This window comes from Ammospiza caudacuta, chromosome 1 (assembly GCF_027887145.1).
Source record: "Ammospiza caudacuta isolate bAmmCau1 chromosome 1, bAmmCau1.pri, whole genome shotgun sequence".
Taxonomy (NCBI): Eukaryota; Metazoa; Chordata; class Aves; order Passeriformes; family Passerellidae; genus Ammospiza; species Ammospiza caudacuta.
The window spans coordinates 43819075-43840090 of record NC_080593.1 but is presented as its reverse complement, the minus strand read 5'-3'; the positions used below and the strand labels follow the sequence as shown (position 1 = coordinate 43840090).

The following is a 21016-nucleotide window of genomic DNA, read 5'->3' as shown; positions in this document are numbered from 1 at the left end:
GAAAAAGTCATGCTGTGTTTTGGAGAAAGGACAATAATGTGAGTCACAACAAACCATGAAAACCATGAAACATCACTAGAAAAAGAGAATTTGAAATAAGTGATCTAAACATACTTCAGCCCTAAAACCAATGACCACAAGGTCCAAATATTTTAATTTCTATCCAGAAACCATGAGAACACCAGGTGAAATCTCTAAGTTCAGTAGGCATTTTGACAAAAAATCTCACCTTGTAAGTAGCTGGGACAACATTATGCAGTAATTTCCAAGTAGTTTCCATGAAAAAAGAATGGAAAGCAGTACAAATGGAAGGCTGTGAGATCTTGGACTGATTGCACAGTAAGTGCTAAGCCATGAAGTGAAACCTCAGGAGCTGCTGAATCTTGAAATACTATAAAACTAAACTATCAGGAGTAAATGTGATTGGTATTTTCCTGTAGTACATGGTGATTTGTTTTAAACAGTGATTGCTATCAATTCTGCTGGAATTGTACTCATTTTCTTCAGAGAGCTCACTTAAATAACTCTTAGCATCTACTGTTCGAACTTATATGTATTCCAATAACATCCACCACATTATTGCCACTGTCCACCTACACAGGAGAAAAAATTGCCCTTTTTTAAAGAGTTTATATTCTGAGAGCAGTTGAATCTTGCAACATTGCAAGGAATATTTGATCTCAGAAATAATACACATCACTATGATTATCAGACCAGCACCTAAAAGAGGATGCAATCAATCTTGGAAGGCCAGAAATTACTGAGTCAAGATAAAGTCTCAAGATACATTAACCAGTACATTCTAGAAAGGAAGTGCAGATCTTCATTTTATTAAGACACTGAAACCTTTATAAATAAAGCTGGGATTTCAGCAATGCTGAAAATGAGTAGACAATGAGTTTCAAAGGGAACTGTCCATGTACTGCCTGCTGTCTCATTTGAAAATACCAGCCAACAGCAGCAATTTTGTTTGGTTTAGAACATCATATCACCATGGGGAACAAACCCACTTACTTTTCATTCCAGGCAAAAATGAATTGCAGGTGAGGGAGCAAACATGGTGGTAATGTGTACATTTGCAGGTGATTTGTGGGCATGGGCTGTGCTAATAAAGAAAGTGAAATTCAGAATGACACGGACAGCAGGGAAGGCAACTGGATCCTGGAAGGATGTCAGTGATTGTGCAGCTTACAAGAAAACAATCAGAAGTGAGGGTCAGTTTTCATCCTCTCTGGAGGCAAGCAGGCAAGTCTTTGAACATCTTACCATCCATTTATTTTTGTTGTTGGGATTTTTGGGTTTTATTTGCTGTGCTTTGCAGTTTTCCAAATCCATATTCCTTGCCTGCACATTGGTAACACATAAATTTGCTACTTACTCCCTCATGTGTTTCAGCTTGGTCTCAGCCATTGTGCTGTTGAGAGCTCTGAATCCCTGGGGCTCCCCTGGAGACACTCTGGTGACAGTCCTCGAGCCTACAAATCAATGCACAGACACACAACCTTATTCACCTTCATCCCCCGAGCTCTATTGCAGAATCAAGGGCGGTCAGAAGGAGGAAGACTATTCCTGTTTCTCACAAGGCAGTGCCACATTAATTAAAGATGAATTAGATTATTAAATGTACATTAAGGGCAACTCCTTTCTGAGGGACAAGGCACCAGAACTGTAATAACAAGGAATACACAAGGAATTACAACAGAAAGGACAATCACTTCAGGAAGTTCTGGGATGAATAAATATCCAAAAAAATTATATTAGTTTAGACAATATGCATTTTCTTCCACTGTTTTTTTACTTATCTTTAAGAGCAAGAACATTCTTCCTAACAGGCAGATCTCTCCTTGAGTTTGATCATTGCTGTAAACTGGAAATATTTCTCTTAAGACATCAGTTTCTCCTTCAGATAAAGGTACTCCTTTTATGTATTAAAATATATATATATATATATATAAAAACATTCCCGTATTTGTAAATACATACGTATGTGTAAGAGATATATACATGCATAAACACACATGCCCACTCTTTCTGTTTGCAGGCCTTGTGAGCTGTTGCAATATTTCAGGACCTAGGGCTCACGTACCACTGAGGCACTTGTGCACAGGAACACAGAAGTGCTGAATCACAGAGGACTGACAGGGTTATCAGCTCAAATATGCTGCAATTTCATGTAGTCATCCCATCATACAAGTCTGTGGTTTTCCTAAGAAATTTATGTACTTTTTGCCCTGACTGCTCCCATTGAAAGACAATTTCAAAGGCTCACTGGGAGCTAGTGGCTAAAATCTCTTATTTCCAGATAAAATTTCTTTGTCAAGCAGTTCATGCTCATTTTCCTCCTGTGCCAGTCCTTTCCCTTGGCTTATGCAGTTATTTCCTTCCCTTTTGCATACTCCTTTCATGTCACTGTCATATTTTCTGAAAAATCCCTTTGCCATGATTTCTTCTCCTGGGAAGCTGAGAAGCCTCAGAGAAAAATGGAAACCATAATTATCTGGTGGCTTCTCCTGTGTTTTGCTGCTTTGGAATGTGGTTTGGAGATTGTTTATCCAACATGTGACTTGTTTTGACTTAATGACTAATCACCATCTGGCCGCGTCGGGACTCTGGAGGAGGTCACGAGTTTTTAATTAGCATCTTGATAAGCCTTCTGTAAGTATCCTTTCTCTATTCTTTAGTATAGTTTTAGTATAGCATTCTTTAATGTAACATAATACATAAAATAATAAATTAGCCTTCTAGGAACATGGAGTCAGATTCATCGAGTCCTCCTTCATCCTGGAGACCCAGCAAATACCACACCTTTCATTTCTTCATAATTGGAAAAAAAGATCCAATTTCAGCTTTCAATTTGTTAAGCTGAACAAAGCAGCTATGTTAGCCCCTTCTCGCAAATTGTTTGGAACTAGGATTTCACTTCCCAAAAAAAGGAGATGTATCAGGGTGTAAATGTGTGGGCTGTGCCACACAGGACCCAAGTTCTGACCAGGCATGGGAGGGCTTTGCATAGGGTAGGAGCAAGCCAAAGGTCAAACACGTTAACACAATGTCTTGTCCAACTGAGCACACACTCCTCTCCTACCAGGGGTTTTTAGCTTGGACTCAGCTGGGGTTTGGCTTAGTTTGGATTGCATTAACAAGGATCACATGCAGCCAGAGGCAGCTTGCAGCTCCCTTCCCTCCATGAGCTGATATAGACACCCCCAGAGAACACCAAATGCTTCCCTGGAATGTGCAATCATGGCTCTCCCAACAGTTAAGCTCATATGCCTGACGTGATTCTAGACCCTGATCACATCCATCTGAATGCTGAGATTACAGCTTTCCATTGTGAATGTCCTACTGAATCACTCACAGTGACTGGATTCAGAAGCTTGGAAGCACAGAAGAAATGGATTCCTGATTCTGCTAGCAGGATGGACAAACAATTGCACATTTAAAAACATACTCCTAGCTTATCTTACACCCAATAGCTAAGAGTTATCTGGTGCCTAAGTATTACAACTCAGGTATAGTTAATGTAGTTTAAAAGATGAAAAATGACAACCCCAGTTCTTACTCGCAACCAATTATTTCACCCATTATTGCAAAAAGCATTTCCTGATCATTTACTGTAAGAGTGCACATGCATATCCATATGTTTTACATGGAGTCTGTAAGCATTCAGCTCCTTCAGCAGCACTGGAAAATTGAGTTATCCTCAGGACAGCTCTTAGGAAATCCCAGGTGCTGCACAAAGCAGTGCTTGTGACTTAGTGGGCTCCTCTCACAGTTGGCACAGTATTAAGGTCCAGATGTTGGGCTTTGGTGCTTTGAAACCAATTAAAAATTGATGCCCTGAGCACCAGTGTCCTAAGGAAAATATAAACCTTGCAGTCTCTTAAAAAGGAGTACATTTAACCACAGGCACCAGATAAATTCTGGCATTATTATTATCACAGGATAGATCACCGTAGTAAAAGCTCAGCATATTCTTTCTGTGTAGTGAATTCAGTATATTTATCACTACAATATTTCCTTCTCCTCTGACATTTCATCATTAAAAACATCCTTCTTGTTTGTTTTGGGTTTTGTTTGTGTTTTTTCTCCCCTGGAATTTCTGGCTAAATAATTCAAATTTTGTCTACTTTACACATTGGCAGTTGGCCAAGAAAAACTTAGTCTCTATATCTTGCAAACTCTATATCTTTCTCTCCATTTAATATGATTTTTTAGCTACTGCAAGGCAGCACAGACTGAATATTTTAAGATGCTGCGAAGGTGTGGTTAGTAATTAAAAAATGAGTTCTCAGTGAAGGCTGCTAACAGCTTGATACATTGGTGCTACAGCACACCTCAATAAATGTTGCTGGGGTGATTCATAGCCGTACCACTTCTACATCAAAGGTATTTTCTTAGAAGCAGTTACTTGATTAATAATGTATTTTGCACCCAGCTTCAGGCAGTTTGTGTACCCACATATCAACACACAACAAGGAACTAGGCTTCTTCAAAAAGTTACCAGATAATTATTTGCATTTTTTATCCAATGTATCATTCTTGATCCATTAAACAAAATCAAATGAAACAACAAGAGCACTGTCTTTTCAAAACCAGGTATTGTGGCTTTCTAAATGTATTTCAATGTCTCCCAATGTCTAACCCAGTATTGCAGAAACAACATAGGGCAAAGGGCAAAAGATCTTTGTCCTCTCAGGTGATAGAGCACCAGTTGGAGGTTTGCACTGAGGATCTGCAGAGAAAGGAATTTACTCACAGGTGCATTATCTGCTAGGAGTTTTCATCAATTATGGTCCAAAGGCATTCCTACAAACATTCCTGCTAATGACCAAAGAATAGGTGATACACATCTTCTGCATCTCTTCATAAGCTACGGTGAGTTGTGAAGCTGTTATCTCCACTGAACCATAAACTTCTGTTTGTATTTCAGATTTCTTTTCCTTACCTTTCACTACTACATATGAGATCCTACAATGCCTTTTTGTACAGATAGAAAAGTTTAGAAACATATGTGTTTTCCAGATTCATAAACAATACAAAGTGACCCAACTGCCCCTAACCTTCTCTCCCTTTATGCCAGGCAAATTTAGTAAATTTTAAAATCTTCTGCAGTTTTTTCTGTGATCCTCACAATTTTTCAATTTATCAGCACAGCCTATGTTATTTCAAACACTCTCCACATGGACTTTTATAGACAACAAAAAAGCAATTGTGTACCACAAAAGCTCTTGTAGTTGGAGTGATTCTGGGACCTCTTGAGGAGAAAACTCAGCTACCTCCCAAGTCCTTTTATAAACACTGAGGTTTATACTAAACAAATTCCACATGTTGAAAACAATTTATATTTACTGCATCCTTTTTATCACAGCCTTTGCTGACAAAAAAAAAGGTTAGCACTTTTCTTCTTGGTTATTCTCTAACAACCGCTTGGAATGACTCATAATCTTTAACAATGAAAGATGCTACAAGAAATTCTGTCCTGGCCAGATTCCTGCTTCCATTGCCCTATTATTGCCATGAAATCCACACTGTTTTCAGGAGTAGCCATTGCAATTCTGTTGCAGCTCTGTAGCCCAGCAATATGGTATTGCCACTGCTTGCCCCAGGCCACACACCTGGAACTGAGTCTGCAAGGCTTCAGGTTTGTCTGATCTTGGCTTGTCCTGACAGAAATTTTGATTGAAGTGCTTAAGCTATAGCAGCAGTTCTTTGAATTACTATGTAGTGGGCTGTTTTGTTTTATTTCCAGTTATTCTTGTAACATACAACCTGCATTTTTAGATGGATTAGTAGTATTCTGTGTAGAATGACATATTTATAACTAACTTAATTCAATTAATGCAGAGAAGTACAGGCCTGGTACAACAGCAGATGACTTGAAAAGTGGGAACAGAAGAGGAGATGCAAAGGATTACAGGCATGGGATGTCAAGAAGGGAGGCTCTGGCCAGCACTGGCAATGCCATGGGTAAAACTAATGTGCTATTGATTAGTTAAAGAAATGCAGACATGGAAGGGGACACAACTAGCTTTAGGGTGAAAAAGACAGCAAGTATCTAACCCATGTAAATTGCACTATATATAGAAAATTTTGATGTAATGGGAATTTGGAGCCCAGTGAAAAATATGCAAGGTATAACTGAACATTAGCACACATAAAAATGATCCCCACTGCAGGTTTATATCTTGATTTTGGAAAAACTTAAAATAATGAAAGTTTAAACTTTCTAAGTGATACTGGGCATGCAAAGATAAAAGGGAACCTGGAGATTTGTCTCTTATTATCATTACACATATTTCTTTGGAGAAAATCATACCTAATTGCTGCCTAGTTTGAAATTAGCCTCTAAGTTACATCACAGACTGGTTGAAAATTTTTTTAGTGATAAAAGTACAATTTATTATTTAATCTTACAATTTTAAAAAAGTCATCTTTTTGTCCCTAATTCTAAAGGGAAAAGATTAAGATAAGGGAGTTTCTAATACTGTTTTTAAAATATCACTGTTTGTCTTAATATTCTTGTTTGTTCTCACAACCTTCAAGGCAATTCCTCTCTTTATTAAATGAAGGGATATTGAAGCACAGAGCAAAATTTTTTTCTTATTTCAACTTCTGCAAACCCATTGCAGACAGTGATGCTGCAAATGCATAAATGAGTGCAGAATTTGGAGACAGGGGGTTCTCTGTAAGTGTGAAGAGAAACTGGATGTAAATGTTCCTTTCTTCAGTGCTGAGGGTGTCCTGGCATGGGACCCTGAAGGTGACCAGTGGCTACAAGACTATGATGGCAACAACTTTGATTACTCCTTTTCATCCTTCTTCTTTGGCTCTCTCTTCCCGTCTGTCCAGGCTCACAAGCAGGGGTGAACCAGAGCTCAGCCCTGGAAGAACCTCTGGAAGCATGACTTCCTAGGAGTCTCCTGAGTTGTGGTTTTAGACAATCCCAAATCAGGTTTATCCCAACTGAATGAGTGCAAACAAAGCAGCTAAATGAGGCTGCAGCTCCCATGGGAGCCTTTGGGAGCTCAGCTGGCCTTTTGTGCAGCTCACACTCAGACTGCTGCTGGCACAGTCCCACCCGGTGGCTCTAAGGACAGCAACTGTGACAGCCACAGTAAATAGCCCTCTTTCTCATAAGTTTTCTTTTTAGCTTTTAAGTAGACCACAATGACCCAGGTTTTCCAGCCGTAAATCCATAGACAATATTTTGCCAGAGATTTTAGGATTAAATCATAGACTTAAATTCTCACTGTTTTCTTTGTATCTGGAATGAGATACTGTTACATAAATTATTATCCAAATTTTGATCATAATTTTAAAAACATTAAATATTTTAATTCATTTTCTCTTATTGTAACCAGGATTAATAACTATAAAATAGCTTACACATCTTCAAATATTTTCCTCTGGAGAGAAAATGACAGTAGCCAAGTTTTTAGAAGTTTTTTTTATAACATTCTATACTTCTAACTATCATGCTTTATGGTTTTATTATTTTCAACAGAAGCACTTAACTATTTATGTCTTTTCTTTTGGTATAATTACAGTTCTTTGCAGTAGATTAAGGAAGTAATTTTCAACGGGATCACATTTTTTGAGTTATTTTGTTGCAAAATGGAAATAGTTGGACAGTGATGGATACAGACTGCTAATAACTGCTGCTATGTAAAGAAGATACATCATCTTACCCAATGAGCTGCTATTCAGGACACTCTCCAAATACTCAACCATTGCCTCCATATCACTGTCCTGTGAATAAAAGAAACAGGAACAGCATTTGTGTGACCACAAACCTAAACACAAACACTATGTCCCAGAGGTACCATCCAACAAATATAGAAGATATCACACCAGTAAGTGTCAAGACTAAACTATAAAGAAGTTACATTGCCCAGGACATTTTCTATACCTTCTCCTGAAACATCAGACTTTGGAATGATGCAATAACCAAACAACAATTTAAGTCAGATTCCTTGCAGACCACAAGTGTTTAGAACAACTGTGCATGGAATTTAAAGAAGATATATTTACTGTGGAGGGTGGTGTGCAGTCTCTGAAAATATACCAGCATTTTATCATCAGTTCGTTCTGGAATATCTAAAACAATATTACATTGAAAAAGGCAAGTTTATACTTTTTAACTATGCCAAAATTTTTATGCTTATGATAGCTGCCCACAGCAAATTAATACTTATATTTCATGTAATTGCATCCACTTACATGTCTAGTAACAACAACTAATTATAAAATTTTTAATTAAGAAGAGATTTTAACATTTTTTATATTTCAAGTGTTCTGCTACCAAACAGATGGCTGACAGTTTTGCCATGATATGCATATGAAATACTGTTTGTGTACACAGATGAAATTTAAAGTTCTGGCCATTAAGCAATGATTGTTGTCCAGGAAGAACATCACAATTTTATGAAAGTCCAAGAAACACTTGGACTCTGAGTGTGTAGAAGCTGCTGCCATATCACATTTAAAAATACAGCATTTCTTGATATTTAAAACTGACAGTCAAAATCTCAACCTTGCTAAAAAATATGTCAAAAATACGTATTTTTAAAAAATATGTCAAAAAGATGTATTTTTTAAAAATAGTCAGCACTCTATGCCTTTAAGATTTAAAACAATGGAATAAAAACAAACACTATCGACCTCCACTTCTGTGAGGGACAACCTGTTTTATATTCTTCTGTGATTTTACTAAAATGCCCATTCTAAATTTCTCAACTTAGGAACTGCCAGTACACCTAAGTAAGACAGCATAAATTGTTGGCAATGACTTCCAGCTGGTTAGGGACCTTCTGGTGCAAGTGGGAGCTGTTATGGATGAGCATAAACTAACTATTCTTCACCGCAAATTGTTTCATGGGCTTATATTTGAAACAGGCTCTGCTACTTTATCTGAGGTTTGCAAGGCAGGAATCAGGTTCTTGGTTGGCCATTACAAAAGGTAACCCACAAGCTCAGAGGTTCAAAGGAGTCTCTTTTCCCTTTTGGAGCAGCCTGTGGGGTCATGATTAGATCAAGTCAGCACAAGGGTTTCCAGTTCTGCAGCCAGGTAATGCCAGGGAATGCATTCATTATGTTAACATACACAGTACATACTGAATATTGAATTAAGACAGCATTACAGATATAATTTCTCTGTACTTCTAAAAAGAAAAAAGAACCATTAGGACTTCATTAAAAAGATTTCATTAAATCTTTTTCATTCAAAATGAAAAAGTTGTATTGATTTTCTGCTAATATTACTTTATAATTATGTTTATTTTCATTATCACTAACAGTTAACCACAAATCTTTAGACAGATAGGCAAAACATAGTAAACAACCATATAAAACACTATTGCTTTGATAAAACATTTTAAAATCATTTTTTTATGGGATAAAGCCTGTAATTCCCAAACCTTTGACTTCTCTCAACAGGACATCATATTTACTCCAATTATAACAACAAAGCTGGTTTCTTCTCTTTATGCTGTAAGGCAAAAGACATATTTTCACCTCTTCATCACTCCTATCTTTTCCCCACTTGGGTTTAGCATTGGAGGAGGATTTAGTTTTAGCTGTTTCATTAAATCTATTTCTTTAATCTTTCTCTCTCTCTCTTTTTCTTTTTTTCTTTTTTTTTTTTTTTTCAGAGAAAGCAAAGCCCTACAGAAGCGACAAGGGCCAGTGTGGGTGAATGCTTGCACATTCCAGATTCAGAACAGTAACCCCATTTCTAACAGCCACAAGTCTGCCAAAACATATGTTAGGAATCCAGTGGAGCATCTTAAGGGTCACAGCACACAGACCACTCAGAGCTGCTGGAGCTATGATAATTTATGTCAGCTGATTGTCTGGCTTGACAATCTCAGAAGCAGCTTGGAATTTGAAAACAGGAACCTACTGCATCACAGTAGTAGACTTTGTCATAGTGAAGAGGGTGAATTTGTTATTATGTTCATGAGAAAAACCACTAAGAGCATGGTGATGAACTGCAGCAAAGAGCATCCACCAGCATCCCAGCTAAATCAAAGCCAATGGAAGCTTCATTACACACTAACTTTTCAAGATGAAACCTCTGTTAAGCATCACAAATTAAAATGCTTTTAAAAACAGTTTGTCATTATCTTTTATGATTTTCCCCTAATTAGAAACTGGTTCTCCCATTAAAAAACATGTGGAAAAGAACCACTGGCTTGAAGAGGTGGAGGTCTGGAAAGGTAATTGGCAAATTGCTGCTTGAAATCTGTCAATGTGCATTTCTGCTCCAAAAGAAAGGAACAAAGAACACTAAACTCCAGTGCTGGAAAACGTGTCTGAAATCAGATTGGCTGTACCAACATGAGAAAAAAAAGCTGTCTCAGCTCCCACCCTAAACCTTTAAAATTAAAGTGTTTCAGTGCCTAACTCTACCTTCCTAAGCAGTCTTACATCCCACATGAGGCTGCTGCTTCTCAGTCTGTCTTGACATCTGTGAGAGCCTAATATAGCTTGAATAAATAGCTCATATCCCTTTCTATATCTTGCACCTTAATATGTTGTTCATAAAGATGACTTTTCTGACCCCATGCTACTTCATGAACATTGGAAATTTTTTTAATCCTTGTTTGAAATAATGGGGTCACCAGAGGGCACCACCAGGTGCAGCATTTCTGCTCTCTCTGCACAGAAGTAACTAGTAAAGCAATCTTGGGATTGGAAATTTAAGAGATTTGCAGAAATTACCTTAGTAGCCTTTACTGTGTTGCTGTGGAATGACTTTTTAGCACACATCTCCAAAAGCTTGGTTTAAGGTATCTTTGAAGAAAGGGTTTAAGAGTATGAATACCATCAGAGAAATAGAAGTAGGAGTTTTGGTATTAAGTAAATAACTGCAGAAGCAAACCTCTGCTATTCTGGTAGGATTTGAAGCTTATTATTAATACTGAGCATGATCCCACCTACCTCTGAGTGGAATTCATCTCACATAACCATTGATATCCAAAGAAAGATGTGGTGTGCATGTTAATAACTGTAAATCCCTTTATAATCACCAAAGAGAGACATCTCTGAGTATTGCATCCAACCTGAATTAGATGTTTACTCCCTAATAATGCTTGCTTACTTCCCCTCATGCCTTTCTGTTTGTTGAGTTCGGACAAAGGTGCTCAGATTTACACAGGTATGTTCAGTCTGCTTTCACTTCAGATTTACTGCAGAATTTTTCACTTGAGAAAACAAAAATTGCCTATTTTCACTTCCCAAAAAACAGAAAAGGTAATTGTGTCAATAGCCATAAACATACTTATTCAATATCTTAAGGTGACAGAGACAATGGGGTGTCAGTGGGATGGCTCTTCCAGCCCACCATGCTGGTTCTTATTATGGGATTTTCAGTCAGTCCAACATGAGGGACTATTACAGCTCACATCTGAATGCCAACACCTAATTTATTCTGCATTACTGAGAAATCTATTTTTGTCTTCTGCCCTTCATTAATTCTAAGCAGCAGTCTGCCTGTTCAAAACCACTACTGATTGACACTTAATGATACCATCAATGAAAGTCGAATGAAAATTTCAAAAGGCATTCTAAACAAGAAAAATTGTCTCAGAGTCTGATGAAAATGAGCAGTAATTTTGTTTTCAAGAGTACCTTGTGGTAGACTTTCTGGGCAATGGTTTCTTTGTATGTCTATGTGTTGTGGGTAAGCATAAATGCAGCAAACTTTAAAAAAGTATTGTCTAAGATAATTCGCTGTTTTGCAATTGAATAACAATTTCTTTACTATTGCACAATCTGCTCCTGAATTTTAAGGCATCCTGTGTGTTTAATCTGAAAGTTAGGGGGACATGTCTAGATTGAATGGATCTGTTTCTGAGTAAACTTCAAGTTTTACTTGTGGGACAATTTCAGGATCCCCTACTACTGTGGTAGAAGTAGAGTTCTGATTTCTCACACTTTATTTTTGCCTTAAAAACTACATCTCAAAGAAGCTATTAGTTCATTTTTTCAAAAACCACAAGTTATTTATAATTTAGTGAAGAGTATTAGTCTTCTTGGCTGGTTCCCTGGAATGCAGAAGACATCACACCCTGTTCTGCAAACTTTGCACATGATCACAGAATAAAGTTCCTGTTCCTAGGCAGAACCAGATAGTACCATTCAGAGGCACTGCAGGCCATGCTTGAAACTGGAGGCCTATGGGATAAATTGATAGTTCCTGAATGCCTTAGGAAGATCCATTTTCAGAACTGCCTCAGGCACTTAAATTTATTGATTTCACGGAAACTTGATCACTGGAGACAAGATTCCTCTCAGCTCATTCTGATCAGATCTAAATTAGATGCCTTTTGCAATAATCTTCAACCTTCACACTGCAATCCCTGACTGTCTTGTGGCAGCCTTAACTGATAAAGCTGCTTTAAGCCTTTCAGCAATAAGTTTTCTCTTCACTGACACTTTCAGTGAGGTGGAAAAGTCTACAGATTTGCTGAACAAGTCTTGCAGCTGTTTAGGCTCATCATTCATCACACTGTCCTAGAAAATATGTCTAATACAGGCAGGAAGTAGAGGTGACTATCTTTGCTTGGGAATTAGAGCTGGAACTTAGATCTTATGCTTCAAGTATACTTTCAGCTTAAATTTAAATTAAATCACAGCTGGCATTTGAGAGGATCCCACTCTGAGTGTTTTAGAGTCACAAGAATGGTTTCTGGCAATGATCTACCTTAAGGCATTCATGGGATTATTACCTTTAATCTTGAAGGAATGCAAAAATCTTTCTCATCAATATCTTACAATACACATATAATTAATTCATGGTACTGATGTATACACACACTCCTAAAAAATAAAAAATCAGCAATGCCAGTAGGACAAATTCTGGGAAGGAACTCAGTTTTCTCATGGAAAATGAGCATCAAGTGTAAACAGGGTTCTCAAAGGTCACATTTACCTGGTGATTTGTCTTAGAGACTGTCCATGACAATTCTGCATCTTCCTCCTCTTCACTGTCTTCTGAACAGGATTCAAACTCATCTTTATAATATTCTTCTGCAATTTCTGGGTCTTCAGGGATCTCTAAAGGCAATAATAAGTTTATAGCATATATAGAGAAAAAAGAATGATCTGAAAAAGATATAACTGAACTTTATAGCACCAGTGTTATGTCAACAGCAATGCATTCTGTAATTGAAAGCAAAGGATAGGTTCTCAGAGTAAAATGTTGTCTTTAGTGACATGGTAAGCAGGGATAAAGCTGTCTCTGGCAAAGTGCAAATTGTCATCATGTGTGAATTAATGAACCTAAGGGATCTATATTGATATTGCACTGAAATCTCTAAAATATATAATAAATCAGGCTGGAAGGGACCTTATGGCATCATTAATTCAAAGCAGGGCCACTATTGAATTGAATCCAGCTTTTGTGAGCTGAAATTATTACTCAGTTTTGTTTTCTCTAACACACATAACTTGGGGTGAATACAACTGCTAAGCTAAAATAGAAAATAATATATATCAGGTACATGTTTGAAATATATGAGAAATTAAATGTATATATTTTCCCAAACTTTCTTGAAGAAAAACTACAATAAAACAAAAGAAACTAGTATAAAATCAAGCAATGCCTACTTGGATGTCATGCCCTCTCAATTTATTACCATCACAAGTTTTAGTACTAGCAGTGAGTGCAATATTAATGCAGCCAATGAGCCCATGAAGTACAATAATTGGTATTAAAACTCAACACATTCATCACAGCTTGAAAGACACTCCAGCCACCCTGCACTGGGTGAAATCCTTTGGCATCCCAGACTCTGTACAAAAGAATTAGTGAAACAGCTTGAAGTCTGATTGCATCTCCTTCAGGGGGATATTACTACAAAAAATGTTAGTTAAAGACAAAAAATATTTAATATTCAGCTGCCATAAATAATCAGTCATTGTCATAATTTTAGCTAATGCTAATTTCAACCACTCTCCTCAATTAAGACTGCCCCTTTAGAGAAATAAGAACTATCTTCTATTTTACTACATTTAAATAAAGTTCAAACAATATGCCATAAAAATTATTAATCGATTTTTAAATTGTTTTACATGGATAAAAACCCAAAAGGATTCAAACAGGGAAACGCAATTAAAATCCATATAAAAGACATTTGAGTTTGGGCAGGAGCAATAATTCTAATCCTTAAGGTGAAAGAAAGAGAACTCAGAAAAAATAGTGTAGCTATCTGCAGCATTAGATGGTTAAGCTTTCCTGTGGAGATATAAGATCTACTATCTATTGTCTCCAAAGTAATTTCAAAAATACTTCCTTTCTATATAAACCTGATTTAGCTCCAAAATGGTGACCCATTTTTACTCAGGTTTCTGTTTTAAGATATTAATGGAAGCTGCATAAAAGCCCCATGCTCCACTGTCACAATTTCGAATCCTAATCCTTCCTATTTCTATTTTTCACCTTTCTTAGTTTGAAAAAAAAACCAACTAATCAATACCTGACTTTCCAGAAGAACATCCCCAATCCAAAAATATTTTCTCACAAAGAAAGCATTTATTTAATTGCCTGAGTTCTACAAAGTGTCATTTGACAGAAAGTCCAGCACTTTATTAAAAAGAGAATCTTAAATATCATCCTTTCTACATGGAAAGAACACCCCAAAATTAAGATACATCTCCTTTTCCACATGAGGTGATCAATTTTTCTTACTTGCAGAGAGGCTGTCATCCCAGTGATTAGGATAATTTTATTAGGTTCATCTGCATTCTGTCTACGTGCATTCACATACATATAAAACAGCCCATTTATTATGTTGTAATACAAACATCAGACTATGCTGGTGTTTTCTGAGTCATCTCCTCCCACATTCTGCATTTGTTTGTTGCTGTACTGAAAAATGCAAGCCTCCCCTTTCCAACCAAACAAGGTATCAAAATCAGTCTTTTTACTCATCACTGTAACTTTAAAATGTCTGTTCTGGCTGCTGTAAACTCTATTCTTTGTGAGCAGCCCACGGCCATAGAAAACTGGTGATGCCCCTGAACTATGCAGAGAGGCTGGCAGTGGCTTCATTCCACTTCCATGACAGCCTTTGCATCCTTGTTGGAATTATTCACCTCATCATTTGTGAAATTGGTTTGACAGCTGTTCATAGGCAGCCAGTTAATCTGAGCTTAGTAATACAATTTGAAACGCTAGCTCAGATGCTGGAGATGTCCCAGGGTGTACAAGTTTACTGGCCCCAATTCAGAAACCAATTCCAAGTGGCTTTTCTGAAAGAAAATAGCATGTCCAGTGCAGGGGAATTTGGCATTTACCTAATCGAAGTTCTTAAAACTTTTTGGTTTTATGACTGGCATCTTGAAAGAAGGAGCCTTCAAAGCATTTACACATTTATTTAAACTGTTCCCATATAACAAATCTTTGAATCTTAGCAAAGTAGAGCCAGCTCCCAGTCCTCCATGTATTACAGATGCACAAGACATCTCCGGTTCTCTGCAGAATTAGCTGAGTACAGAACAGCTTATTGAGCTGAGACCCAGGATCAGACCAATTTCAGGAACAGATCAGACGGATTTGGCACAGCAGACACCATAAATCAGCCTGGCAATCTGTACCTGTGCTGGCCTAGTGAGTTGCTATTTTCAGCTCAGGACAGGCACTGTCAGGGGAGTTCAGGCCCCACAGGCTTCCATTTCCATGTCTGCAGTCCATCCTCTGGAATATTTGCTATCTGAGTCTTCCCGTAATTCCACGTGATTTCACATACACCTCCAATTTCCACAAACCAGGCGACAAAAGGCTGGTTACTGCTCCCATTCCTAAACATTACTAGTGAAGTTGCACACTTAGTAATGTAATGCAGGAGAAAATTTTTTGGTTTGTGCTTTCAGAGAAGTATTTTTAATGAAAAGGTTGCTCTTTGGGCTAGGCTGTTTGACCACTGCAAAGCCTAGCATGGACGCTGGTGACAGGACCATGACCCTGCCCCTTTGTTCTGATAAATAAAATGGAAATTCAGCTTATTTGTGCCTGGGAGGTACTTGGGTAAATAAGTGGTGCTAGCGAGGGCAATGCCAAGACTATTGTGCTGAAAGAGGAAACAAAACTGCTGCTGCAGAACCCAGGGGATCCCACCTCTGTTTTGACAGCTGGACTGGCATCCAGCTGATCATCTCTGATACAGCATCCTTACATTCTCCATAGGGAGCACAGGGAAGGGTCTGTGGAGCTGCTTCTGCCCCCTCACACCCCCACATCTCTCAGCTGGTCTCTGAAAGCACCTTGTGCTTTATCCAGCTGTGAGTATTGCACCAAGGCCAGTCACAACAGCTTTTATTTGCTTACAAAGCACTGAATTCAAAACAAACTCAGCTGTGGCTTTGGTATTGCTAAATGGTTTAGGCATAGCATTGAGACACTTGATACTTGCTGTTAGATATTCAAAAGAAAACAAACTTTGAATAAAACCATTCCTCTACAGATCTCTTTCTATACAGTAACATGATGCTAATAGTGGAATGAAGGGTAAAAACCCATTATCTAAAAAAAAAACATAAAAGCCTGGCTACTTCCCAAGAAGACAAGCTAAACAGAAAACAGAGGAATGTGATACTTGTAATATTTTGCTTAAATCCACCAGAGCTTGTTTCAGGTAGCATGGTAACTCAGCAACAACAATTTTCTCCAAAGAGATGAAAATACTTTGATAAATATCTTTAATTTTCTTCTGCCTGAAACTCATACTTGTCATTGTTGCATTGATGTAGTATTCCCACATTCCAGAGCATGCAGAAGACAATAAGGGAGACGACTTTTATAAAAAGGAAAAAAAAAAACCAGTAAAAGGAAAAAAGAAAATAGAATGGTGCAACATATGTAAATTTTCACCGTTTGTATTAACAGTAACAGAGTCACACTTGACTCTTAATGACTGTTTTACTTTTTGATCCAAAGGCTTCATTGCATCTCTGGAAAAAGACAGATTTGCACAGTTGCCATATTCCTACCTTAAGGAAAAAGTTGCTACATTTTCATTTTGTTACACTCCTCAGTTTGCACAGTATCACACAGAGGAAAGCCAGGAGCAAATCACTCAACTGCTGTGACACACACTGCCATGAGACACAATGGACTCCTAAGATGGTGACATGAACCAGGACACCAGAAATTGATGTTACCACACCTCTGCTACCACAGATGGACACAGAGAACTCAGAAAATTGAGACACAGGGCCAGGACAAAGGTCCTGGCAGGACCCCTTCAGTACCACAAAGGTGCCCTTGATCCTTTCCTTTCTGTGGAAATGCATCAGCAAACTCCAGTTTGATGCCATACGAGCAGGTGTTACCTACTGGAGCAGATGCCACAGTGGCACCAAGCTGGGTGCAAGAAGGGGCTGTGGGAGCCGGGTCCCTTCAGCCCTGAGAAGGGAAGGCAAAGGGGAAACCTTGCTGCTCAGAGGTTAAAAGGAAGATCTGATGAGAGGATAAAAGGAAGACGGAGCCTGTCTCTTCACAGAGCTGAATGGCGATTGGAACATCCTAAATTCCAATTTGACATCATGAAAAAAAAAAAAAGAAAAGGAGTGTGATCAAATACTGGAACAGGGCTTAAAGAAGCTTCAAGAGGTCAATCACTGGAGGTGTTCAAAACTTGATCAGACACACCTAAATAGCCTGATCTGAAAAGAATGACTTTGAGTGGGGGGTTTGACTGGGCTGCCAGGGGTTCCTTCCAACCTAATTTATTTTATAATGCTGTGGTTGTTTGATTCCCCACAAACAGTTCAGAATCTCCCCAGATCTATTTGTCTGTGCACACATATTTAACATACACACTAAACAAGCTAAGCAGAAACTTAGGAGCTGGCAAGAGGAGCTGGTGCTCAGGACTAGGCAGCTCTCTTACAGAGAGCTGTGCATCACTTATCACAGAGGGAGAAAACAGAAAGGGATTTCTGCCTTCAAGGAAGAAAACATAAGGAGCTGAAGCATGGTCAGTAGGAGAAATGCTTGAAAGACAGAGACATGTTTCCCTGAGCTACATCATCCTGAGTGAGAAATTCTACCACAAAGGAGATGAAGGGCTCTGTGACGCTCTGCAGCTCAGGACAATATCCATATGATTAGAAAAAATAAAATAACTTCTTAATTTTAATCTAAGCTCAGTCAGATTGGTTTGGGAGTTTGAGGTGGGGTTTTTTTCCCCTGTGCAAGACAAAACCCTTCAACTTCAAAAGTTTCAAAGAAAATCACCATCCTTTGGTCAGGTATACATGATAAATGCATTTTCAAGCTCTGAAGATTCATTGTTCAGAAAGACAGTGGAATCTTTTTGTCCATCTCTTCTAAACTAGGCAGAAACAGACTCTCAGAACATACATTTAAGAAATTAACTAGGAGATGTACAGGATTTTTGTGCCCATGAAAGTTCTGTACGATCCTTCTGGAGAAGCACTAAAGGACTATGAAGTTATTAAATGAATTATCTTCTGACATGGCCATGAGCAGCTTTACATTAAGTAAAATGAGTTCTCCTAAATGAGAACTAGAAATATAACCAAATTTAAACAGTAATATTTTATAATTTTCCTCTTTGCATTTTAAAAAAAGTTAAAAATCTTCAATTATTTTATGGGTGTCACTGAATGAAGAACTACCTATTATGAAATGGCTGGAAAAAGAGATACAGAGGGGATAAATCAGAGTGGCCTCATGGAAATCATCTACTACTTGATGTTAGAAAGAAAGTAGCAAGTTTCAAATGTTTATCCAAGGAAAAATTACCTTTTTTTAACCAAAATTAAATTTCTAAGAGAAATATTTTATTTGAAGGACACAGTTTTTTCCCCTAAACATGCCACTACCTGGTATTTTTTCAGTAAGTAAAGAGAGCATGAGAGGAAAAAAGATGACCTTAAAAGGAGTGGTTAACAAAAAATGAACAGCAAGAAGGAAGAATTTAATCACTTTTCCCCCTAGTTTTCTGAATAATTTGTTTTTTCTTCTGATTTCCTAGTTGTCACATACACAGAAATGGGAGCTCTGGTAGGCAGTGACAATGAAGACAAAGCCATGCTGCCTTTCAGACATGGTATAAAGACCAGCAAAGCTAAAAATCTCACAAATATTCAGAAATCTTTTTAGCAATGATGGGTGAATAAAGAGAAAGAGCAACATAGTGATTTAGTCAATAGCAAGGAGCATTAAGTGAGGTTTGGAAGCCATTTCATTTATGCCTAAGAGTCCTTATCAGTTTAAAAGTTGCCCTACTACTTGCACTACTTCCAGCAGGAACAGACCAAGAGATGTAAATTGAAGGAAAAGTGACCCAATGACATCAACTTAAAAACTATCTTACTCCCTGAGTTATTTTAAACTTTTTTTATCAGTCAAAGCATACTTTACAATAAAAACTCAGATTTCCTCCTGAATCTGGCAGATGCTGACCTCCTGACACTTTCCCTTTCAGTCTGACAAGAGTGTTGGGAAAGAAAAAGTCCACATGTTAACACAAAATCTGCCCCTTAAGAGACTCACTTCCTTCTCCCTGAGATTTGGTTCAAGAAGGCCATAATTAAGATTTAAATTGAGGCCATTTTCACAACCAGAAGTTACAGAAAGAGAAGAAAACAAATGGAAACAACCTTGGTGTAAGCACTTGTGCACACAAGAATCTGGATGTAGTAAAGATGCAAAATGTATTTTACTTGGATATAAGCAATAATATAAGTTATATGTTGAACAAGTAAGAAAAACAAGCAAATGATTGCAACCAAGCAAAAAGGTGTTAAGCCCTTATACACCTAGATGAAATTCACTTGTGAAAGCACATATTTAAAAGATCACAGGGGCACACTTTGCTCTGTGAAGCAGAAAATACAGCAGGAGAATTCCACCAAGATCTTCACTGCTGTCACCTTCTCATTCCCTCCACCCAGTTGTCTACAGTCACATGCAGTGAAAGCTAAACTGGCAGAATAGACAAACTAAATCAGCACTTACAGTTTCTTTCACAGCAAATTCTTCCTCACTTGGAATTGCCTCCAGCTTCTTGCATCACCATATAATTTGTCTCAGCTCCCCAGAAATGCCCTCTAGCTGGTTAAATAAGCTATAAAACTCTAACTGGGGCTGGACTGGGAGTCCTTATAAAATATTTTTCAACACCATCCTATTCACTGATGCTTTGTTTGCAGCAAAAGCCTGGTGCATCTTTATTTACATCAGTTTAGCCTCATGCCTAATGTGCAGTGCAAAGCTATGTTGCTGTGCATGTAGGACAACTTGGAATAGAAACTAGCATCTTTCTAAGGAAGACTTAAAAGACTGAAATTATCTGGAAGTATCTGCTATAGAATCCAGTATGCAGTATTATTTTAGTGCATTTCCTTCTAATTGCTTCCTAAATTCACAGAGGGTTTCATAAATGTTTTTTAACATAATACTTTGGAAGGAGTTAAGGGAATTCCTGTGCCATTTTTAAAAAGAACAGGACAGAATAATTTTAACTGTAGTCATTGACCAAGGTGAATTTTGAAATAGACTCTCTTTATCAATGCCAAAATAAACCAGTCTAAAAAATAGATTAGGAAAAAAGCAGGAGCTGTACAGTAACATAATTTGCTCTCCCCACACTGAAAGTGTTTGGGTTTTTTTACATAACTGCTGTGTAAAGACTTCACTCTTGCAAGTTCCCCTCTGCGAATCTGCAAGTGCAAGTCTTCTTGTAGGAAGTAAGCTATGAATTTTTGTGAAGCTATGAAAATATTTTAGTAGCTAGGCATGTTGAAAAGTAGATAGATTTGGAAAAGATTTCCTGAGGAGCTCTGGGCTACAGTTCAACTCCTCCTCTCTAAAGGTAATACTTCAAGGGAAGAACCTCTTAAATAAAAGCAATAATGTTTTAGTCAATGATAAAAAAGAAAAAAAAAAAAGCAGTGATTAAATTTTCACTTTCTGGGTAAAACTGGCAAACTTCATTAAACCTTGATTTTGCTATAATAAAGCAGATTTAGTATTGCTTTA

The 21016-nt window shown here is 37.7% G+C and overlaps 1 protein-coding gene across 2 annotated transcripts in view; it reads right to left on the bottom strand.

Moving 5' to 3' along the window:
* The window catches only part of NEK11 (NIMA related kinase 11), an 80981-nt gene that overhangs the window by 11618 nt on the left and 48347 nt on the right, over positions 1-21016 (bottom strand). For both annotated transcript variants that reach the window (XM_058809995.1, XM_058810002.1), the window contains 3 exons: positions 12938-13062; positions 7692-7752; positions 1379-1475 (listed from right to left, as the gene is read on the bottom strand). In XM_058809995.1, the coding sequence (XP_058665978.1) occupies positions 1379-1475; positions 7692-7752; positions 12938-13062 (283 nt within the window). The remainder of the gene's footprint in view (positions 1-1378; positions 1476-7691; positions 7753-12937; positions 13063-21016) is intronic.